This window comes from Gopherus flavomarginatus, chromosome 2 (genome assembly GCF_025201925.1).
Source record: "Gopherus flavomarginatus isolate rGopFla2 chromosome 2, rGopFla2.mat.asm, whole genome shotgun sequence".
Lineage (NCBI taxonomy): Eukaryota > Metazoa > Chordata > Testudines > Testudinidae > Gopherus > Gopherus flavomarginatus.
The window spans coordinates 90,125,623-90,150,858 of NC_066618.1; the positions used below are offsets into that span (position 1 = coordinate 90,125,623).

General features: G+C 44.7%; 1 protein-coding gene across 10 annotated transcripts in view; it reads right to left on the bottom strand.

Annotated features, from left to right (window-relative positions):
* Positions 1-25,236, bottom strand: part of PDE1C (phosphodiesterase 1C) — a 556,559-nt gene that overhangs the window by 18,580 nt on the left and 512,743 nt on the right. The window contains exon 19 of one of the 10 annotated variants that reach the window (XM_050937958.1): positions 7,284-9,964. The exons of 8 other annotated variants lie outside the window; for them this stretch is intronic. In XM_050937958.1, coding sequence (XP_050793915.1) covers positions 9,951-9,964 — 14 coding nt within the window. In that variant the 3' untranslated portion in view covers positions 7,284-9,950. Of the gene's footprint in view, positions 1-7,283; positions 9,965-18,524; positions 18,786-25,236 lie in introns of those variants that run through there. One more of the 10 variants, XM_050937955.1, reaches the window with a different exon arrangement.

The window sequence follows — 25,236 nt, forward strand, 5'->3', positions numbered from 1 at the left end:
TTGAATATTCATTCCATTATACATTGATTCCAAAGAAGGGAATCTAAAATATTGCAAGTGAAGATCAGCCCCCAAATCACCAGAGCCAAACACCTGGCAACTTTGTATTTGGATCTGAACTTCACAGCTGGCCTCTATAATGGGTCAGCCAAAGCCTTGGATCACAACAGCTACCAAAAGTTGTGGATTGGTTTCCTCTCTACCTGAAGGAGTTTAGGCAAAGTGCTGAGAGGCTGACAAAAACAATGAACTACCAGAATTTAAGAAGATCAATTGAAGCGTGTGCCTGGGGTGGCAAGCCGAGGGGGCCGCTCTGCCGGTCACCGAGAGGGTGGCAGGCAGGTTGCCTTTGGCGGCATGCCCGCGGAGGGTCCGCTGGTTCCACGGCTTCAGTGGACCTCCCGCAGGCACGCCACCGAATTCGCGGGACCAGGGACCTCCCGCAGGCAAGCCACCAAAGGCAGCCTGCCTGCTGTGCTTGGGGCGGCAAAATACCTAGAGCTGCCCCTGCCCTTATGAAAATCAATAAGAATGACCATGTGCTTGAGAGACATGTTGACCTTATTAAAAATTAGAAGAAAAAAGCCCCACAACCTCTTGGTGGACAGTCATAACTATATAACCTCCATTAAGGAGAAATGGCTGAAGTCTCTCTCCAGCACTGATGATCAAGAGTCTCATTTTATTAAAAAGGGAAAGGCTGGCAAGATCTTCAGAATGGGGACTAAAAGAAAGAAAAAAAGAAGCCACATTCTCAGAGTGAGACTGCCCCTTACTCACATCACAAATAGTTCTGGTGAGAATATCAGAACCTGGCCCACCGTGAGTAAATGCAGTTGTATTTGTAGCTGGAGTTTATGGATGTGTAATCACTATATGAACAGAGGAGTCCAGTTCTCAGAGATTGGCATCGGATTTCCAGGTGGAGTGAAAGGGGATGGTTTTAAGCTAAAAAGCTTCAAAGGGCTTGGGGCATGCCTGTCTGAGCGATTGCTTCTTTCCCAGTACAGCACCTGACACAACTGTGATCAATAGATAGCAGTTGAGCTTGATTCCTTTCATAGCCAGTGAACTACTCGCAGGGCTTTCTCTGTGTGGGGCCCTGGACTTCGGAATTCACACCTCATTGGTCTGAAATAGCCCAATTTTGATGACTTTCGGGCTATATTTCAAAATGTTCTCTTTAAGCGGCCATTTGAGAGTAGTTGATCATTATGTGGGGTATGACATTTTTGTGGGTTCTGGAGGATTCTGCTATGCTGTTTCTGGTTTAGGTTTTTTAATGACTGTAATTTAAATAATCTGTCAAGGCAGATTAAACCCTTAGAATAGGTGTTTTATGTGTTCAAACTTAAATAACAAACAGTGCATATGTAATTCTATGATGTGCTCTAATATTGTAACAAGGGGATCTCTCAAAAGTTTCCCCTTAATCTTTAGTAAATCTCATGAACAAGGGATTTATCTGCTTGCACAAAGGGGAGTGAATTACTGTGAAATCTATTCATTTACCTTCCCATTTAAACATAAAACGCGTGTAACTAGGGTTGCCAACTTTCTAATCGCACAAACCCGAACACACTTGCCCCACCTGCTGCCCTCACCGCCCCTTCTCCCACCCCTCCATTCACTCCAACCCCCCTCCCCTCGTCGTTCACTCTCCCCCACCCTCACTGGGCTGGGGCGAGGGATTGGGATGCGGGATGTGGTGAGGGTTCCGGCTAGGGATGCATGCTCTGGGGTGGGGCCAGAAATGTGGGGTTCAGGAGGCGGTGAGGGCTTTGCCTATAGGTGTGGGCTCTGGGGTGGGAACTAGGGATGAGGGGTTGGGGTGCAGGAAGGGACTCAGGGCTAGGGCAGGGGGTTGGGGTGCAAGATGTGGGATCCAGGAGGGATTTTGGGTGCAAGAGGGGGTTCTGACCTGGGGCCAGGGATTGGGGCATGGGAGGGCATCCAGGGTGTGGGCTCTGGCTAGGCTGCGCTTACCTCAGGTGGCTCCTGGAAGCAGCCAGCATGTCTAGCTCGAGTGGCCAGGGAGCTCTGCGCACTGCCTGTGCCCAGAGATGTCACCCCTGCAGCTCCCATTGGCCACGGTTCCCAGCCAGTGGGAGCTGTGGAGCCAGCACTTGGGTCAGGGACAGCGTGCAGACTCCCCGTGGGCACCCCTGTGCCTAGGAGCCAGACATGCAGGGAGCCAGAGCAGGCAGGGAACCTGCCTAGGAGCCAGGTGCCACATGGAGCCAGAGAAGGCAGGGAGCCCGCCTTAGCTCCACTGCGCTGCTGCCTGGACTTTTAGCGACCCAGTCAGCAGTGCTATCAGAATTGCTAAGGTCCCTTTTTGACCGGGTGTTCCAGTCAAAAACCAGACACCCGGCAACCCTACATATAATCAAGGATGAAGACGGCACTCAGATGTCACTCAGTAAACAGAATAGTTATTTGAAACAAAAGGTTTTGTTATTGGAAGGCAGACATGAGTAGAAACAAACTGGCAGGTAGATGTGTGGGAAACCTGGGATCTAAATCTGGATTTCCCCTGAGCCTGCTTTTTGGTTTAAGCATAAAGTTTGACTCTGGAATAAGATCCAAATGTCTCAAAAATTTTGGGAGGGGGAGCATTTGTAATAATCCAGAGTTCAGGCCCATCTCTAACATAGTGTATATAAAATAGATAAATTCACACTATATAGATGCACATACAAATATATAGTTCTGACCTTTAGACACAAAATATTGTTTAAATGCAGAGAAAGACCCCCACACACACTTCTGAAACACAGTGTTGCCTGGTGGAACGGGACAGGTTTAGCTGTCAAGAACTCCTAAATTCTAATCCCAAATCTGACACCAACTCACATATGTGGCCTTGGGCAAGTTACCTCGACATTCTGTCTCAGTTTCCCTAGCTGCAAAATGGGGCCCGTACTACCTACCCATCTCTCTCATAGGGAATCTGATGAGTAAGTAATTTTATGTTCATACAGTGCTTTCAACATGAAAAGTAGTACACCAATGTTGATTTTTATTATTCTACACAGAGACAGTGCAGAGCTCCATGTCTGTGGCAGATATAAAAAGTGACTGAACAAACCACCCCTTCCCCCATTCAAATTCAAATAGAGTGGAGACCTCATTGACTTTATTTGGTAACAGGATGGACATACATGTACTCATTTACAGAAAAACTGGAATGCTGGAAAAGTGTTTTATACATTTAGAGACTACAAGCCTCTTCTTTCAAATAAGGAACTTAACAAAAAAATGCAAAACTGAAAGAAATTGTGCCCATGTAATGGCAAGTGTTCTCAACTCTGCGGAGAAGAATTACAATAAATAAATATTGTTTTGAACATCTGAACAAAGCAAAGAAGTTTTTCTCCAACAAACTGGTGGTTAACTGTTGCTTTAAAATGGATTTTGATTTGTTTTCTAATTGCCTGATGCAAAACACATATAGCAACCTTCCTCCCGCCTGCTTGAAAAAGGCTCTGGATTACAGGTGTATACTACTTATATTACTTCAGTTCAACAAGACATCTCCATTATAATTTCTGCTAATATAAAGATAGTCTAAAGTGTATGTTCAGCTTTATATATATAGGACTCCCTGCACAACGTCAGCTGAGAAAAGATTATTTTACAATCTTGAATCCTTGCATTTTGGTTAATTTCTCCCTTCCCCCCCCCTTCAAAACAAGTTGAACATTCTCTAGATACATCAGGACCCATTGCTACAAATGTAATTTGAGAACAGTGAAATCTAGTCTTACAGGTAAACTGGTAATTTACAGACTTCCTTCCTGCCGAAGGTAGTCAGTGCCCTACCTTTTGCCTCTGCTGTAACTTCCTCCTGATCTAAGCTGATTCACAAGTAGCATCATAGGAACTAAGGATGACTTTTTCCTTATTATTTAAATCCATTGTGGAGGGAGCAATGCCACCACACTGAAGGAGGACAACACTACCATTATTTGTGGGGGCTTCAGATTGAATCACACGGCATTTAGAATGCTGCATACATGTTCTAATTTACACTTTGATGCCAGTTCCCAAGGGGGATGCTAGTGGAAATGTACAGAGCTCGTGCGCAACTTCCATCAGTTTCAGTGCAACTGACGACATGTTTGGGCCCAAGATGTTGTTTTATTTTATTTTTTGCTCTAAGCTGATGTTGCAAATGCAATGGCTTTTGTCTATGGGGGGGAAAGGGAAGAGAAATCTTAATGGGATAATCTTGGCCTGCAGACGACCAGCAGTTCTGGTAAAATCCAATCAGAACCCTACAAATAAAAATAGCAAATATTTAAAAAAATTGTATATAAAATTGTATAAAAATATCATCCAAGCCAGAAGAAAAGGAAAATGCTCACTCTGCCACTAGGATTTATCACTACACAACACCTATGGCCATAATTGATTGTTTTATATATGCACTCCTACAATCATCCAGCAAAGATTATGAGATTACATATACACATCCTCCTACCACAGGATGGCTTCTAGAACCGGGCAAAGATGAGTACACAACAGGCCTTATACATGCATGTTAATGAAATAAAAGGAATACAAAGTACCAACAGTATATTGTGGAGCCTGTACGTGTGTACTATCATGTGTTTGTGTACTTGTGTGTGAGACAGACAATGAAGAGACAGTCACAATTCTGCTTTGTTGCCAGTGAGAAATCTCACACTATATTTGCTCAGAAAAAAACAACATGCAGGGAAGGAAGAGTAAAAAAATCTGAGAAACAAAGTGTCTGCTTTTCTGTTTTAATGGCAAATAAAGTGATCAATGGTGGTCAAATGATTTGTTTATAGCTTGGACCACAGTGATCAGAAATGGAAAAGACCTATCTGATCACCAAACCCATCTCCCTGCGAGAGCAGGATGCTCATCCCCTGAGAAAATATGTATCAGATATTAAATTGACACTGCACTTGATCTGAGCCAATGGTGGGGAATATTAATTGAAATAAATGGACGAAGTATCATTGACTTCACTGGGAGAAGGACTGGAGCCTGAGAAGTCTGACAGTAAAGTATCCTTTTCCTATCAAGTTTTCTCATTTGGGCCCCCTCTCCCACGCTGCTGCAGGTATTAACACAGCTTTCTATCTTCAGCTTGTAAAGTGTCTTATCATATTTAAGCTTCAATATTCAGAAATCTCACATGCACAGCTGAGGGACTGGTACTGGGTACACAGACGGAAAATAGAGGGTCATTGTTTTGTGTTTGCTTATTTGATGAAGTGGTGGATAAAATAAATAAATAAATGGACCTGACCCTCCTGTCATTCATACACTGGTGATAATCAGGTGAAACACCACTGAAGTCATAGGAGTTATACCAGTATGAAACTGGTGCCATTGTGAGGAGAACAGGGCGAAATAATTAGATATTTAGGGAAATCTCCTAACTCCGTGAAGACGCACTGATTTTCCCCAGTTGAGGCTGTGGCCCTTAGATAGAAACTGAATGAGAAAGTTCATGCCCATCAGTTTTTAAGGTATATGATTTTTTTTTACTTAAAAAGCAAATCCAAAATCAGTTACAGATTTTGTGTGTACACTCCATGAGCTAAAATGTAAAGTCTTTGCAAAAGATTTTCATGCGACTTTCTACAGAATTTGAGCATGATCAATTGTACACACAAATAATAAAATCTACTCATTCCAAACCTCGTTTGCACACAAGCTAAAGCACAAACAAGCTTTGCATGTTTAAATTCTAGTGTTTGTATGTTCGGGTGGCCTTTTTCAAAAACTACGTCAGTTTTTTTCACAAGCACAAAAGAGGCTGCAATGAGGCCCCTTTGAAAATTCACTCCCAGCTACAAATCACTGGGTATTGAAAACAGAAGAATTAAAAATGTCTTCTTTATTTACCTACCAGGACCTAAGTACAGGGTTCTGGGTTTCCCCTGCTATAGTACAGAATGACACTAGTGCCTGAATGTAAAATACCAATGTAAAACAATGCATCTTTATTTAAAAAGAAAGTGTTGAAATTGTGACTAGTCTAAAATGTTTTTAAATCTGAAATTGCAAGAGTATTTAGAAGCCCTGGAGTCAGGCATCTATGTTTCTCTTGTGACTGTAGATAATGTCATTAACACCAAAATGCATTATTTATAAGGAAAAACAGAAAACCTGAGCTCATGCCCTTGATGAAAAGCTGTGCAGTTCATGTTTAAAGCTAGTCAAGTAGTGGACATAAGCATTCAACCATGTGCTTTTAAATGATGCATCAAAATCATTTTGTTTAGACAGCTGACCCTGCCTACTCCTAATTATCTTTGCACGTTGTCAGAGACACATCCAGTTTTCTCATCAACTAAATCATTATTTGAGTACAGAATTGGGAATGTTTACACTTTAAAAAATGTAAGTAAATTGTATATTGGCAATAAAATCTGCTGACATTCCTTAATGGCAGTTTGGGCCTTTGTTAGCTAGAAGCACAGGCACCATTTAATTATGTCAACGGAGCTACGCCAGTTCTCTGAAGATCTGTTACTTTGAAAAGTCTAATACGGACAAGTTAGCAGGGCACCCAAGGAAATCTCTCCCTGCTTACAGGATGCAAGGGGCCTGGATTCACTTTCACAGATTAGGAGAGAGTTTTTGGTCTGGTCATCCAGCCAGGTGGTACTTTCTGAGAGATCTGACCAGCACTCTCATCCTAAAGGCTGAAGTGTGTCATTTTAGTACACAGGTTGACTTCCAAATCCAGGTCTCAATCTGTAACATCTCCATCACCCATGGTTGTGTTTACATGCATGTGACTCCAACAGAAGTGAATCAGGCCTGCAGCAGGGGCCTCGTATTTTCAATATGTGTAACTTACTCTTTATCTCTTCTAATAGACAAGCAGACACTAAGGCATCTACAGCTTTGCTTCCCCTCACATGAAGGGAGAAGCTGAATGGAAGGTAAAGAATTAAGAACAGATATTTTTCATTGTGTTTTATACACTGAGGAAATGTATTTAATTGAACTGAATTGTGTAAAGAGCCATTCGTTCAGTTCCATACACTCACAGACAACGTGTGAAATAAAATAAGAGATAGTACTGCTGTCTAGTTCACCTGGGAGATGTTTAGAGATATCATTTCTTGGTTCTCAAAGCACTAGCACAATATTATTGAGCATTTCAGTGAGATGGTTAATTAGAGAGATACCATCAAGTATAGTAGTTTAGGACCTGAACCTGCAAAGAGAACCACAGAGGTAAACTCTTCCACCTACACCACTCTCTTTGCAGTTTCTCAGCATCTACATTTCTTTTTTTTTAGAAAGGCCATAGAGTCTTCTACAAATGATTTCACAACTTTTTTAAAATGTCAAAAATATTTTTAAATGTTAATATACCACTGTGGTATATTCATAGATTATAAGGCCATAAGGGACCATTAGAACATCTAGTCTGACCCCCTGTTCATCACAGACTGTTCAGTTTCACCCAGTTACATTGAGCTTCATTGAGCCCAATAACTTGTTTATGACTAAAGCATATTTTTCAGAAAGGCATCCAGTTTTCATCTCAAAACCTCAAGAAATGGAGAATCCATCACTTCCCTGGGTAGTTTGTCATCCTCACTGCCTGAAGTTGCGCCAAAGTGCTAGTGCATGAGAACCAAGAAATGGCTCACCGTAGTCTCATTTCACTGTCAATGCAGAGTGTGTTGTCAAAAATACATCACAAAGAGCTGAAGATCAATTTGACTTTTAAAATTATTTCAGTTTTAATAGTCCAAGGAATTTTTAGTCACTGTAAACTATGTAGGGATCATTTAAAGGAAAAAAAAAGTGCTGGCTCAGACCGTATTCAAGTTAAACTCCAGCAGGAGTAAGGACTGAGTCAGCAATGCAGTATTATTTATATCCTGTCAATGTCCCTTTAAAGAATTTGATAAAGACGAAGACACCGATCCACAAAGGTATTTAGGCTGCTAACTTCCATTGATTTTAATGGAAGTTAGGAGCTTTAGTACCTTTTTGGATCTGGGCCTACGGGCCAAATTCTACAGCTGCTAGGTGTGTGGAACTTCCATTGAAGCTGATGGGGGTTCTGAGTGTGGAACAGTCACAGAAACAGTTCTAAGGAATTAGAATATGGTGTGTTCCTTTATTTTATTTAAAGGAACCAATATAGAGAAGACAGCTGGAGAATGACATATCTATGCTAACAGCAGTTATTTTTATAGATCTTCCAAGGGAAAATATTTTACTAAGCATGAGATGGACCCCAGCTAAATCCCTATATCTGAACAAACTGAAACTTTGGTGTCTGAAGTAAAAACTCAGATGTGAATCTGAATTTTGCAGAGTGGGTTGAACCAAAATCCTGGATACAAACATTCCTGAGCCATGGGATGTTCATGTTCAAAATCTGAACGTGAACGAGCCCCACCGCTGCTAGTGTTTTGTGAGGCTAATACAAGTATGGCAATATTTCCTACTGCCATCTTAAACATGCTCATCCCTGTTCATATGCATTTGAACAGGAGCTGTGAGTCTTCTGTCTAATATAGGCTGGTGGTAGAACAAAGTTTTGTGCTTTGAACATGAAAATGGAATACAGATGGAGTTTATTTTCCTCCTGAGGCCAATGTTTTCCACATTCTCTAGAGTAGTATGAAAGCAGTCTAACGCATAGTAAAATATATATGTGAACAACAGGGCAAAACTATACACACTATAACTGTGCATGTGTGTTGAATTTCACATGGACAGGTGAAATCAAGTTATATTGAACTGGATCTATCTTGCGGCCCTAATCCAGGACAGCACTTAAGCACGTGTTTAATGCTTTCATGAACAGCAACACTTTCCTGAATCAGGGCCTGAGTGAGTTTTGAACATTTCACCTTTCAAGTTTATGGACCTACTTCATTCCAGTGGTGTACTTAGACCTTAGGTTGTTTTTTTTTTCCAATCTTTCCTTTTCTGCTTCTACTTCTCCAACTTATTTATATTAAAAACTTATATTTTATATTTTATATTTTTCTTTTCCTTTGACCCATCCATTCAATCAGTGATAAAAGAAATGTCACACTAAGATGAAAGGAGGAATTGATCCATCTGACTTCCTAATGCCTGCCTTCTCTCAGTACTTCTAGGTCAGGTAAAGAGTGGTTACAGGTATCTAAGAAACAGATGCGAGAAATATATCATTAATTGTAATTACTAGTTATGGAAGACAACACAAAAAGTACATTCCTCAGAGCTTTAGTGGGCAACAGCCCTGAGCAAACACCCTATTTGTGAGTCATTACTAAAACAAAATAAGAAAAGTGCATGAAATAAATAGAAGATTAAATGAATTTGCCCACAGGATAAATAAAAAACGAACAAAAATCAATATCATAGAGTGCTGGAAAAGCTGTGTAACAGTACTAAGTCCTAGTGAGAAGTTTATGAATTTAACAATTCACCACCTTCATGAACAAAATCCTCTGAATTGATGCTAAAACTGGTATCAAATTCTCTGCCTAGCAGATGGAAACAATAGTACAAAGGCAGTAATTTCAAGCCCCTTTACACACATTCCAATTTTCTTGTCTTTCACAAGGTAGGGCTTAGCATGTCTTTCACAAGCTAGGGCTTTAGCATAGGGAAGCAACGGCTTCTGAGGAAGATCCTCATTCATGTGTTTTGCCTGTCCAGAAAGCGGAATTATTTTGTTAACAAACCCCCCGCCCAGAGAATTTTAAAAAAGAAACAGCACACACACACGGGGAAAAAAGTGAAGGAAAAAAAACACCCAAACCCCAGAGTCATTAACTGTGAAGTAGCCAGTGGGAGGAGGATTGTTTTGAAAGCTGTGTAACGCCTTCCCCAGAAACTGGTCTTTGCGGAAGGAGGAGGAGGAGAGGAATGAAGAAGCTCAGCTAAAATGATGAAAGAAATTTGCAGTCTCTTTTTTTTAATTTTTTTTTTTTTTTTTACTCTTCTGTATCTGGAAAAAAAAAAGAAAAAGAAAATGTGTCAATGCTGCCTTTTCCCCCCCAGTGTCCAGAGATTGTAAAGCTAGGAAAGGAGGGAAAAAAGGTATCAGTTTAGACATGCTCATTCCTTCCAAATATCATGGCTTTGTGTAATCTCACAAAGACCATAAACTGCACAATAGCTAAAGCCTCTTGCGTACTTGATTTGAAAGGAACACTCTTTCCTACACAAGCAGACCCAAATGTCTGCCTGCCTTAACCAATGAAAGTTTAAATATTGGTTTCAGTGGGATCAGCTCAAGATCTTAGTGTGTTTTGATGGGTAGATCATATAAGTCTTTTTGGTACAGGACACTCCACCCACCCTTGCTTCCCAGCCATTTCAGCATCTCTTTGACACTAAAATGGGCAACACTGTACTTGTATTTTGGGTAAAGAAAAGAACACTCTCCAAACGAAACACAGATCCTCTCTTCTAAATGGCTCTGTCACAAGTATTAAGGCAGCTCAGCGCGCAACCACATAAAGTTCATGTACTTTGTGAATTCACAGTAAATGGAAGTCAGTCTGACACAGTGGATTTAAAGTACTAGCTCAGCTCACAAGTGAGAGTGAGTTTGGTGGTCATGTTTGAATCTCTAGGAGATATTTGCTCACCACACCACATAGTACAGTATATTTGCAGTCTCTGGTGAAGATACACACACCAGGAAAGGCAGAGGCAATGAACATAACAATTATGGGGTGCTGGCAGAGCTGGGTGGTTAAGCTTGTTTTGTCCTTACTCACACTATAACTGAGTCAATCTGGTTTATCAGCATGATATTTATGCCCAAATGAAGATAGAGCCAAAGGAGATGTTACTGAAATCACTAGTTTGCAAGATCCAGTATTAGGATCTATAAAAAGCAACAGAGAGTCCTGTGGCACCTTTAAGACTAACAGATGTATTGGAACATAAGCTTTCGTGGGTGAATACCCACTTCGTCAGACGCATGTTACCCCTCTGATACTTATCAGGATCTAGTTAACATTGACCTTATTCATGACACAATATCAGCGGTACCTATTGTGATGTGAACTTATGGCAAGCAAAACTATGGCAAAGATAAAATATACATTGGTACTCCAAGGTATATTGCTATAAGTAAAGATCCGTTTAAATTTTGAATTTAATATTTGTCTTCAATAGTAAAATCTGTGGCTTTGTCTGTTCTCGCTATCTCAGAGATCTTCGATGATTAGTTAAAAGTGACAGAATAGCTAGCTTGGCAAATAATATCTCCAACATTCAAAAGTAAAGTAAATTGGACTACATTAATCCCTGACACAGTAACTCCATTGACTTCACCGATATCCACAGACAAATCTTCACCCTCAATAGATCTCCACAAGGAAGATGCTCTGCTAAATCAAGAGGCATTTTGCATTATTTCCAGGAAAAAGAAAACACTGTCTCCAGAGCAACCCCCCCAACAGTCTTCCTGAAATTATCGAACTTGAAAGTTGTACTTTGATTGGAAAGGGGTCAAACCAGTTCTGAAACAGTTAGGTTCCCATGAATATCTTTGGCACCCCTGCTTAGCCACCCATGTTCTAGCACCCACTCATATCAACTAGTTGCTGCTGAGGGGTTGGGTAGTTCATGCTACCCAACCAAACTCATCTCAAGTAGTGCTGAATTGATTTATAATCCTCTGCATGCCTCAGAAGCGACTATGTCACAAATCTCTTTCTGCCATGTTCTGAAGCCAGTCTTGTTCGTCTTCATAAAGAAGATAGCTTTTCATTCGGGCAAGGAGGGTGGGGTTTGCAGCATAGGTCTGAGTTCTTAACTACATCTAAGGTGAATAATATTGTATCTGCCGAATACATAGAACACAATGCTGTACAGTCATTGCTGTCTGCCCACAGATTTGCCTCATTCTCTTTTATTGTGCACTCAGCAGAGGGATTTTTCATTATATAATGTTCATCTGTAAACTGCTGCAATGATTCCAAAAAATTTGCACATGATAGCCTATCTGCCAAGATGATTATAACATTGAGAGTTAGACTCTCTGGATTTCTCTGGTTTTATTTTAATTTCATTAAACATTCTCGGCTCTAATAAGTACAAAATCTAACAATCTCAAATATTAAATTTATATTTCTCTGATGTCTCCCATCTAAGGAACTCAGCCTGATTTGCAAACATTAACATGACCTCACAACAGCCCTGTGAGAAATATCATTAGCCCAGTACTAAAGAGGAAATACTGAAGGACCAATGGCTAATAGTATCCTTTTGCAGAAATCCTGAGCACTCCTAACTCCAAGTAAATGACAGCTGTAGGTGCTAGCATATCTCAAGATCAGGTCCTAAATGATTTGGCTATGGTCACACAGTGAGTTCTGTAGCAGAGCTGCAAGTAAAACCAAGTGCCCCATCTCTATGCCATACCTTAATCACAAAAGCCTCCTTCCTTTCCTGCTAATGGAAAGGAAAGGAATACATTTTCCCCAGACTTTGAAAGTTCTCTGTGGGCAAATGGATCACAGATTGCCTTTCACTCCCATCCACCACATTACCAGCTGTACCAACAAGAAAATTCTAGTTCTGTGCATACTTAAAATGGAGTAAAAGACTCTAATTGTTCAATTGTTTTGCTTTCAGAAGAACGCTCTTTGGTGTAGAAAATGTGTTTGCTTTCTAGCTGGATTTCTCTTTGGGTACAAAAAGGGTTCCTTACCAGAATGTGGAATTTTAACACCACTTTAGCCCTGAGTATGATTAAGGCTCATTTTCATTTCACTACCGTATTCCCAAACTGGATTCACTGCAAAATTAGCACATATTACTGCAGATAATTAAAAAAGAAAAATAAATATATACCATTCTATATCTGGGGAGACTTTAAGTAATGTCTAGGCATCTATTTAATGTAATGATTGCAAATAAGTATGCGTATATGCATACCCCTCCAGTGTTGCTGCAAAATTTACATTTTGACATTGCTGACTTTAGACCTGTCCTGTGATCACTACAACAAATATTCAAATACATGGCTCCTAACAGTGATTCCTGTTGAACGCCACTTTATAACAGTACCCCTTGGAGGTCTTGCATGTTCTGTTCCAATTCGCAATGTAATTGCTAATAATTTATACTATAGTATTTTCCACTAGTGTGCATTTAACTGGTTATTTATAAGTTTATGTGACTATTTTAGGTAACTTACTGGAATTCCCATATACTGTGATGCATCAGTCTCACTACCTTACACACTACTGTGCAATATATAGATGTATCTTTACAACTATGAGGCTGGTTCCTAATCATAGGAAACCAGTGATTAATCGCCCTTATTCGCCTCCCTCTTTTTGACTAAACAAATGTTTACAAGTCTGTGAGCTTACAAAAATTAGAACTTGAAGCAGTTGGTAGTAATGATGCCTGTCTAACTGAAACTTTAGCAATCTGCTACCCGGTAGGGAACAGGCACAGAATCTCGTAGTCATTCAGAGTTGGGGTGAGAATTTAGACTGATTCAAAACCTAAGCCTGCTATGTGTGACTCATTAAACCAGATCCTCAGCTGGGATAAATCGGAGTAGCCCAACAGAAGTCAACAGAGCTATGCCGATTTACATCATCTGATGATCCGACCCATAGTAATTAAAGTCTGTGAAGATCTGACAGCTCTGCTTCTTCCTGTACCACCTGGGTGCCTGCTCCCCAGAACTTTGGAAGGTATTATGCTTATTCCAGGAACAGTACCTCCCAGAGCCATTATTTGATTGATGCAACTCCACACCTCCTCCAAAGCGGTGCTGTCTCTACATAACACAGTTGGGTCTGACATTTCAAAATCCAAAACATTTCTAACATTTTCCCCCTACAAATGTAGACCACATGATAACGCAGTGTGGTACAAATATTTTATTGGCAGTGTAACAGGGCACAGTCACCTCTCACGAGCGCTCTCCTCCCCCTGCCCTTGACCAAGTGCACATGTCTGCACTCTCTCTGTGGTTTGTCTTTGGTGACTCAACCCTCCAGCTGAGTCACACATAGTCAGTCTGTGTGAGAAAGCAAAGTAAAACCCCTTCTGGGGTACAAGTCCAACAGGGGTCTCTCCCAGTGTCCTGTGTAGTGTCTTCCTCAAGTTGTCCCTGCTCCAGGATAGAGCAGTGCTCCTGGGCTCCCTCCTTGGTGACAAAGTCTTCCCCTGCCTAGACATAGCAGCTGTCTGCTGTGTCCCTTTATCTAAGTCATGCTGCTGCTCTAATTCCCTTGGCCACTTCCCCACGGCCCTGCACTATCACCACCCTTACCTCAGGGCCTTGTCCTCATAGAGTCCCTGCAACCAGCTCAGGGCTCCTACTCACTTTCCCTGGCTTCTGGCAGCACTACTTCATCCAAGAACCTGCAGCTCCCTCAGCCAGCCACACTCCTACAGCTCCAGCAAGGAACTGGAACTTACTCTGGTCCTGCAGCTCCTCTTATACTGACCTTCTGGGCCTTGATTGGCTGTGTCCCACACAGCCACTCTAGGCAGCTTGGAGAACCCTCTTCACTGCCCTTTTCTGGGGCAGAGTGTGGCAGGTCCTCTAGGCCTCCAGCAGAGGGCCTCAGAGAGTATGATACACCCCATCACAGGCAGTTTTTGGGATGACCTACTTGGCTGTCTTGGGTGAGTAATGTGGCCATCCCTTTTGATAAAATCCATGTACTACATCACACCATCATGGGCTCTTCCTTTTCTGTGTGATTTTATATATAAAATCCCATTCCATATATTTGATTATTTCATCACTCCTATATTTCGTTACAACGATAAAGATTTCTTAATAATTATGAGAAACATAAAAGGACTCTGTGGTTAAGGTTGCACCAAGATTTTCCTTTTAATGAGACTGTGACCATCTTCTAGTTCAGTTCAGTTCAGTTCTGGAAAAAATTACTTACAATGTACAAATATTATCCCCTCGCTATCATGCCATGCAATGCTTCTAAAGAGCATTATGTCACCATGAGAGACAGACGCATTTGCAACCCTTTTTGTGTCATTTATATTTTGTGTCAATTATATGAAAACAACTACAAAAGTTAAAGACATGGAAGTCATTTCTATGCTGCATCTCTGCTATTAGTTTTCTTCCAACATATTCTGCATTCACTATCCAAGTGTACCTGGAGCACCAAAGCGCCTCATCCACTGACATATCCCTTTTCTCTCTTCTGTTTCCCTAAGTACTCACATTACAGAAACCCTCTCTATGGCAGAATATCTATGACTCTCTCCAGAGCACTTCACTGCCTTTTCTTGTGTCAGCTAAGGGTGCTAGGGAATAATGCTAATCATCCACAACTCCTCTGGCAACACACACAATGGCAAATAACCTAAAGAAACAGGTTTTGAATAAGCCATAATCTGAAAAATTTTCATCCAAAACATTGTGACTATTTACACTCAGGGGAAACATTTGCAATTAACAGGACTGGCTACTGCAGGGGTCGGCAACCTTCCCACAGCCACTGGGAGCTGTGGGAGGCCATTCCTGTGGACGGTCAACATAAACAAAATGTCTTGTGGATTACCCTGGTGGGCCACATGCCGAAGGTTGTTGACCCCTGGGAATGAATCACAATATCCTGCCCCACAAAAGCCCTCAAGTTTGTTGAATTTTTGATCTGACAGATGCTATTTGACCAGCTCTAGTAATGTGCTAGTGCTATCCAAAGGGATCAAAGAGAACTGGGGGGATTCAAAGAGATGCATCAAAAGAAGAGGAAGCAGCTGGAGAGAAAGTTGGCCTTTTGATACATTAGGCGGGGATGACATGAAGTGCCTCAAAAGCAGCTTAGAAACTGAGGTCTTGTACAACCCTCTTGTTAAAGCAGGAACTGTGCTGTTTGGAGTTCTCATACCCTGTCTTCCCTTGGACACCTGCATGCAGGGCCCGCTTTAGGCCGATTTGCCCGATTCCCTGGAATTGGGCCCTGTGCCTAAGAGGGCCCCGTGCCGGCGCCTTTTTAATTTTTATTCACCCAGTGGAGCTCCGGGTCTTCGGTGGCATTCCGGTGGCGGGCCCTTCACTTGCTCCAGGTCTTCGGTGGTATTTCGGCGGCGGGTCCTTGAGTGCCACCAAAGACCCGGAGCGGCTGAAGGACCCACTGCCGAAATGCCACCGAAGACCCGGAGTGCCACCAAGTGAGTACGAATTGGGCCTCGCACTTGCTAAAGCCGGCCCTGCCTGCATGTCAGGCAGGTCTGATCTGGGACTGTAGCATTTGCAATATATTTGAAGGGCATAAACATCAAGGAAAGTGAGGAATTATTTAGGGTGGTTTGAAGGATGTTGTTAGGGGGCTCTCACTTCCCTGGTTCTTCTTGCATGAACAGAGAGCAACAATACCTGAAGTCCGAAGGAGCAAACAATTCAATGTTTATTGGGGAGAACTTCCAGCGAGCAATAATTCCAATTTCCTTCCTCAGTGTCCCCCTTCCCAGCTCTGACACCACAGAGCCTTGCTTGTGTCCCAGTTCCCATTCCCCCTCCCTTAGCAAAACATGATTCCAATTCTCCCCTCTTACTTCCTGATTAACTGCAGACTAGATCGTAAAACTTGAGTTCTGCTTAGCTATACCTTAACCAATCATTTTACTGAAATGTAACTAGCCAATCCTAACATATTGTAACATGACTATCTAACCAATTATATCCCACCATCTTAACTGGTTTACACCCAACAAAATTAATTATACGGCAGACAGAAAATCACAGAACCAGAGATTATACAGACAAACAACAGGGAAATGGGGACCACAATGATAGAACACCAAAGAAATGAGGATTTCACACCCCAGCTATAGATAAGTGAGTCCTTGCCAGACAGGCTGCTATCCAACTAAGTTTTCTTTAAATCTTCTAGGCTCTTCCCTTTCTCTGGAGGTGACAGATTGGATCACCTTTTTAACAGCCCAAACCTGCCTTATTTCAGTGTGGCTGGTGAGGATGTGACCATTCGCTTCCCAGCTTATGGCTGCCCCTGCTGTTTAGCCAAAGGCCTTAGCCTAAGAACGAGGCCTTAGACTATCATAGTGAGAGAAGGGCTATAAACAGGCAGACTGATTCTGATTCTTGTTTTGTACCTCTATAACTTGCTAAGTGATAAACGTATACCTAAATTCTTAAAGTATAGGCCTTTGCAGATAGGCCTGATCATATCCTAACACTCCTCCCCTTTTCCACCCCTTTTTCTTTTGGGATCCTCCTGCCCAGGTATCCGTGGAAAAGCAGAGGACGTATGGCGAAACATTTCATGATAGGGCCAGCCATCAAGGTGGAAGGTGTCGATATTCCATTTGTCCCACTGCCCCTTGTGTAGTCCCGTGCCCTGCACCTTCTCTCGTACGGGCATACCACACCTATTCCAATGAGTGTTCCAGACTTCCCATTATAGTGGGCCCAAGAAGGTTGGGTCCGGGTTGTCTAGTACACTGGGGGTCAGGGAGGGCTTACTACATTACTTATAGGTTATCTTCATATGCAATATAACACAAATATACTTATCAGTACACCAGCCACTATAATAATCCACAGCAACACAGAGTCCTGACCACTGCAGTATGGGCCAATATGTGAACCACCACCAAAACACTGCCTCTCCTCCTTCAACAGGGTCAAGATCTTAATGTGTCCAGTTGCTTGCAGTTGCAACAAGCTGCCCCTGCAGGTTTTGCTTGCTTTTTTCATATTATAAATCCATTGAATGTCCACAGAGAAATTGTCCAAACCAATTTAACCACTTGCTATAGAAACAGGCAGTAAGCACTGGTTCGATTATTCACAGCAATAAGATTCACAGAGCCATTTGTACACCAAAGTCCAGATAGCAGTGTGTAGTTCGATTATGGGCTGGAGTAATTGTGTCCCCTACCACAAGCGCCAACTTTTGTTGGCACCGGTGGGAGCTCATGCCCCCGCCCCTACTCCGCCCCCTCCCTGCCCCTATTGGGTGCTGGTGGGTGCTCGCGTCCCCAGCCGAGCCCCGAATGCACTCCCTCCCTGCCCCTATTGGTCCCCTCCCCAAATCCCCGCCCCGGCCCCGTCTCCTCCCCTAAGTGTGCCATGTTCCCCCTCCTCCCCCGTCGCTCCCAGGTTTGCCGCGCAAACCAGCTGTTTCATGGTGGAAGCGCTGGGAGGGAGGGGGGAGAAGCAGGACCCGGCGGCGTGCTCAGGGGAGGAGGCAGAGGTGGAGTGGAGGCAGGGGGGTGGGTTGGGGAGCTGCTGATGGGTGCTCAGCACCCACCAATTTTTCCCCGTGGGTGCTCCAGCCCCGGAGCATCCACGGAGTTGCCGCCTATGCCCCCTACTAATATGTACATTCTCAGCAAAACACCTCATACACAGTACACCCAATTGTCCACCCCTTGCTATAGGCCACTGGATGTGCTACTCCATGGCCATCAGGAAGGGGAACATCCAACCATCTTCTCTGGATTTACACAATTTCACACACCCCTGCATTGATTCCCAGTGCGTGCCTTCCCCTCTCATTATTCCCATAGGGTTTGTGGGAACCAGCTTATTTGCCATTCCATATACCACAGTAGCTATTACACAGGTGCTGGCCTCCTAGTTGAGTATTTTGCATTTCCATACACATCTCCCCCCCCCAGGTTAGCCTTTTGAAGCCATCCCCTACCAATGTCATGAGGTTTTCTGTTCATTGAAACACAGCAATGCTAGCAACAAGACAAACACCACAGACGAACACCACAAAACATAGATCCATGGTACTCTGGGGTATTCTTCTGCTGGCGACAGCTTGCTTGTAGAGTGTCTGAAAAACAAAAGAAACAATTTCCACCCCCCTGTCCGAAGCGATGCATCCGAGTCACGGCACCAAGATGTTAGAGGGCTTATTCCTTCACCCTCTCACTTCCCTGGTCCTTCTCGCATGAACAGAGAGCAACAATACCCGAAGTCTGAAGGTGCAAACAATTCCATGTTTAGTGGGGTGAACTTCTAGCAACCAATGATTCCAATTTCCTTCCTCAGTGTCCCTGTTCCCAGCAGGGGCGGAGAGTTGTATGGGCCTGAGCTCCAGCAATATTCAGGGCCCAGGGACCCTGCTCCAGCAATATTTGGGGCCGGGTCTCTGCCCCGGTCCCGCCTGCCGCCCCCATGCGCCTCCTCTGAGTGTCCCACAGCCCTGCTTGCTGCCCCCGCTCACCTCCCCCGGTCCTGGAGCCTGAAGCTCCACACTGACTCTGCTCTGCCGCTCCCAGCATCAACTGCTGCCATAGGGCCCTAGTGCCCCCCATCCACTAATGGCAGGGAAGACTGCCCTTACTCTGCCTTTCTGCCCTAGCCCTGAGCCTCTCCAATGCCCCAAACACCTCATCCCCAACCCCAGCCAGAGCCCTTATCCCCCCACACCCTAATCCTCTGCCCCAGCCCTGAGCCCCCAACTGCAACATGAACCCCTCATCCCCAGCCCCACTCCACACCCCAACCCTCTGCCCTAGCCCTGAGCCCCCTCCCACACCCCAAACCCCTCATCCTCAGCTCCAAAGCCCTCACCTCTGCACCTCCTCCTATCCCCAAACTCCTCCCACAGCCTGCACCCCTCAACCCCTCCTACACTCCTAGCCCCAGCCCAGAGCCTGCACCTAAACTCCATCCCAGAGCCTGCACCCCTCACCTCCCCTGCACACCCACCCCTGCCCCAGCCCAGGCCTGCACCCAAACTCCTTCCCAGAGCGTGCACCCCTCACCCCTTCCTGCACACCCACCCCTTGCCCCAGTCCACAGCCTGCACCCAAACTCCCTCCCAGAGCCTGCACCCTCTCCCTCTGCACCCCAACATCCTGTCCCAGCCCGGAGTCAGCACCCAGCCAGGAGTGGCAGGTTTGTAGAAATTTTGGTGGTGCCCAGAAACTGCCTCCTCCCTCCAAAACTCCACCCCCCCACCTGCCTAAGGCTCTCGGAGGGAGTTTGGGTGAGGAGAGGAGGTCTGGAGTGCAGGCCCTGGGCTGGGGATTAGGGTGCAGGAGGGGTGCAGGGTGCAGGCTCTGGGAAGGAGTTTGGGTGCAGAAGGGGTGAGAGGTTAGGCTCTGGGAGGAGTTTGGGTGGGGTAGGGGGTCTGAGGTTGCAGGCTCTGGGATGGAGTTTGGATGCTGGGTGCAGGCTCCAGGCTGGGGCAAGGGGTGGATGTACAGGAGGGGGTGAGGGGTGCAGGCTCTGGGAGAGAGTTTGGGTGTAGGCTCTGGGTGGGGGCAAGGAGTAGGGGGTGTGGGGGGGGGAGGTGTGCAGGCTCTGGGAGGGAATGCGGAGGGCTGGAGTGCAGCCTCTAGGAGGGAGCTTGGAGGCAGGAGAGGGTGTGTGGGAAGGGGGAGGGGTGCAGGGTCTGGGAGGGAGTCTGGGGATAGGAAGGGATGCAGGGATGAAGGCTGTGGGGTGGGGTTGGGGATGAGAGGTTTGGGGTGTGGGAGGGGGCTCAGGGCTAGGGCAGAGGGTTGGGGTGTGGGCTGTAGGGTGGGGCGGGGGATGAGGAGTTCATGTTGCAGGAGGGGGCTCAGGGCTGAGGCAGAAGGTTAGGATGTGGGGGGGTGAGGGCTCTGGCTGTGGCTGAGGGGTTTGGAGCATTGGAGAGGCTCAGGCTGGGGCAGAGGGGTAGGCTGCAGGGGGTGAGGGCTCTGGCTGGGGCTCGGAATGAAGGGTTTGGGGTGTGGGAGGGGCTCAGGGCTACGGCAGAGGATTGGGGTGCAAGGGGGTGAGGATGCTGGCTGGGGGTGTGGGATCTGGGGTGGGGCAGGGCTGGGGATGAGTTTGGGGTGCAGGCAGGCTGCCCTGGGGCTGGGGCCAGAGAGGAGGACTTCCCCAAGCCCTCTCCCCCCCAGCAGCACACTCACCCCCACCACTGTCACTGCACGTGCTCCTAGGTCCTTCTCAGATTCAGGAAGCCCCCTCGCCTCCCCTGTGGTGGGTGCTGAGGGGGGGCTTCATCACATGTGTCTCCTCCCCTGCTGCTGCCTCTCCCTGTAGCCTCACTGGGGGAGAGGGATGAGGCTGCTCCTTACCCAGTGTGGAGCAGGAGTGGTGACTGCAGGCAGGGGTGCGGGGGCTGTGCTCGTGGAGGGTCCCACCGGAAAAGGGAAGGGTCTGAGGCGGAAGGGCAGGGTAAGGGCAGCCTGCCCTGCCGTTAGTGGATGGGGGGGGGCTAGGACCCTGCAGCAGCAGTTGATGCTGGGAGCCCACAGAGCAAAGTCAGTGCGGAGCTGCAGGCTCTGGGCCCCGGGAGGTGTGAGGGGGCAGCAAGTGAGGGCCGGGAGACACTTGGGGGAGGCATGTGGGGGCGGCAGGCAGGGCTGGGGGAGAGATCCGGTTGCAAACGTTGGTGGAGCTGGGCCCCTGGGCCCTGAATATTGCTGGAGCCCAGGCACCACAGGCCCATATAACTCGCTGCCCCTGCATCCAGCACTCAAACTCCATCCCAGAGCCTGCACCCTGCACCCCCTCCTGAACCCTAATCCCCAGCCCAGGGCCTGTACCCCAGACCTCCTCCCCCGACCCAAACTCCCTCCTGGAACCTTAGGCAGGTAGGGGGTGGAGTTTGGGGGGGGGCAGGTTCTGGGCATCACCAAAATTTCTACAAACCTGCCACCCCTGCTTCCCAGCTCTTTTTAACAGCCCAAAACTGCCTTATTTCAGTGTGACTGGTGAGGATGTGACCGTTCGCTTCCCAGTTTATGGCTGCCCCTGCTGTTTAGACAGGCTTGAATATCTATATCCTAACAGATGTAATTAGCATTAATGGGATGACATTAAAAAATAGATCATTTAGGCTGTTTATGAAACTTCCTGATCTATTACGCTGTGGAACTGTCTTCCAGGAGGAATTCCTATTGCGGTGACATTTAAAGTTACAGTAGACAATAAAATGCATTAGAGGGGACAATACAACTACAGCAAGGTGATGGACTACATGACTTACTTGAACTTTTCCTCATCTTTCATTTCAATTATTTAGGAACATCACCAAATTTTCCACTGTTCGCAATTTGAATTTTATTCCATTATTTGAATGAAATATTCCTGTTTCATATATACTATTGTCACACTCATCTAATGCACAGATGTCAGCGGGACTAGTCACATGCGTAAAGTTAAGCACATATTTAACTTCTCTACTAGAGCAGGGCCAGACTGCTCAACACCTTGCAGGGCTGAGCCCCTAAATAAGTGGCCTGATTTTAAAAGGTGCTGAACTACCTGTCCCCATTAGGTGCCTAAATATGCATTACACATGGGTCCCAGCTTTAGGCACCCTAGTTTGAAAATTTTAGCTACAGTTACTTCGTTAAAGTCTCACAGCTAGGGATAGAACCCAGGGGTCCTGAGACCCAGTGTCCTACTCCAACCACTAGATGGCTCTTGGGAGTTTTAACACTCACAAATTTCTTTTAGCAGCTTTAGTTAGATTGGGAAAGCCTTTTTTAACAACATTTAGACCATGAATGAATAACTTGCACATTTGTGTCTCTCTCTTGTTTCTGTTGTATCAGCAAAGACAGTAAGGAAGAGGCCCAAGAGATACAGCACAGTAAATCAACCAAAGAGGAAATACAACACATTATGTTTTAATTAATCTCCGTTATTTATTTTTTAAAGGATCTGAAATTTTAGAGCAGGGGTCGGCAACCTTTCAGAAGTGGTGTGCCGAGTCTTCCTTTATTCACTTTAACTTAAGGTTTCGCATGCCAGTAATACATTTTAACGTTTTTAGAAGGTCTCTTTCTAGAAGTCTATTGTATATAACTAAACTATTTTTGTATGTAAAGTAAATAAGGTTTCATAATGTTGAAGCTAAACTTAATTTTAAATAAAGCTTCAATATTTAACATGCAGAGCCCCCCGGACCGGAGGCCAGGACTCAGGCAGTGTGAGTGCCACTGAAAATCAGCTCGCGTGCTGCCTTCGGCACCTGTGCCATAGGTTCCCTATCCCTGTTTTAGAGTGATAATTCTTGCTAAAGAAAACAGAACATAACTTCAAGGTGACAGAGTCCTGTTTAGCCGGAAATTGGAGAATAAACTCTGAGGGAAAAATTCTTGAATACTTATTTGGTATCTGATTTTAAATAACATCCCTTTGATTTAGCTGATGACCGGAGTCTTTAACGTTGATTTTGCTAGGGGGAAAATAGGATTAGCATAGAAGAGATTCTGGTTTTGGCACATAATTATCCCTAAATCATTCAAGACTTCAAATAATTTCATGTCCTGTTCACATTGATCTTGAGACTTGTATTTGTCTGACAGCTTCTATCATATTTGACCTAAAATCATTTTAGTGTGTGTTGGGGGGGAAGAATATTTTCCCCATGATTACAAACACATTTTGGAAATTCAGAGCATATAGAAAAATAATGAGTATGTGAGAAATGTCTGACATTGCAATGTACAATCACATTCCTAAGCTCCTGTACTTTGCCCAGCAATCTACTGAAATCATTGCAGAAACTTACTATACATTTCATGATCAAATACCTTATGAATATGCTGTTAATAAAGATGTGATAAAGTGCATCTCAAGAGTTGCTTTTTACATAGAACAGAATATCAGGGATGGAAGGGACCTCAGGAGGTCATCTAGTCCAATCCCCTGCTCAAAGCAGGACCAATCCCCAGACAATTTTTTTCCCAGATCCCTAAATGGCCCCCTCAAGGATTGAGCTCACAACTCTGGGTTTAGCAGGCTAATGCTCAAACCATTGAGCTACCCTCTCCCCTGCTACAGGGAGCAGCTAGAATGCTGGTGCTGTCTGTGCACAAGAAGGGTGAATAATTGTTTGGTATCTGATTTGAAATAGCATCAGTTTGATGCACCAGTACAGCCAAAGCTAACCAAGGGTCAGGAAAAGATTCTGGAGCTGGATCCCTTGAATAGGAAATGGCACATCATAGTCTCCTGAGCCTAGACTGTGACTTGACAGTCTGTGCTGACTAAGGTATGGCACACAGCTGCAGCGCTCCAGGAGTAGAGCAGAGAATGAACTGTGATTCAGTCAATTCCTCCCTTACTTTCCTCATTTTGTTTGAATGGAACAAGAGCCTCCCCTGTAAATGCAGTATTAAAGCACCAGGCACAGAAAGCTAACTTGTAGAAAGACACTTATTCAAAACACTTAGCTGCCTGTCTACCATCCATTGACTCTGTGGAAGCTAGTCCTGGTTTGAACTAGCCAAATAAGCTGAAACATTTTCATGTTTGCCCACAAGAACAGAGCCATCCGGCAGCACAGTGGATGATGCAATGAGCATTTATGTACCGCAAAGCAAAACACAACTGACAATCTGGACAGTATCCCTTTAAAATTGGATTATGGTATGCTTCCCAGTTAACAGTGTTTCTTCTTTCTAGGTTTCACATTTTCACTTAGACATATCAATGTTGCAGTGTCAGAGGCCCAGATCCTCAAAGGTATTTAGACTCCTAACTCCCAATGAAATCAATGGGAATTAGGTGAAAAAACACCTTTGAGGACTGGAGCCCAGAGTCTCAGACTTTAAGGCCAAAAGGGATCATCTTGTCTAACCTCCTGCACATCACAGGCTACAGAAACCTCATCCAGCCACTCCTGTATTAGACCGATAACCTTTGGCTGAGTTACTGAAGTCCTCAAATCATGATTTAAAGACTTCAAGTTACAGAGAATCCACTATTTACTATAGTTTAAACCAGCAAGTGACCTGTGCCCCATGCTGCTGAGGACAGTTACCCCCTTTCCCTTCCCCCCAGCTCCCAGGGTCTCTGCCAATCTGACCCAGGGGGAACGACCTACCAGCCAGACACCTGGGAAATAATTCTCTGTAGTAACTCAGAGCCCTCCCTATCTAGTGTCCCATCATCAGCCATTGAAAATATTTGCTGCTAGCAGTTGCAGCTCAGCTACATGCCATTGTAGGTAGTCTCATCATATCATCCCTTCCATAAACATACCAAGCTCAGTCTTGAAACAAGTCAGGTTTTTTACCCCCACAGCTCCCCTTGGAAGGACATTCCAGAACTTCCCTCCTCTGATGGTTAGAAACAGTCATCCAATGTCAAGTCTTAACTTGTTGATCATCAGTTTATATCCATTTGTTCTTGTGTCACAATTGGAGCTTAACTCAAATAACTCCTCTCCCTCTCTGGTATTTATCCCTCTGATGTATTGATACAGAACAATTGTATCTCCTCTCAGCCTTATTTTGGCTAAATAAGCCAAGCTGCATAAGTCTGCTCTT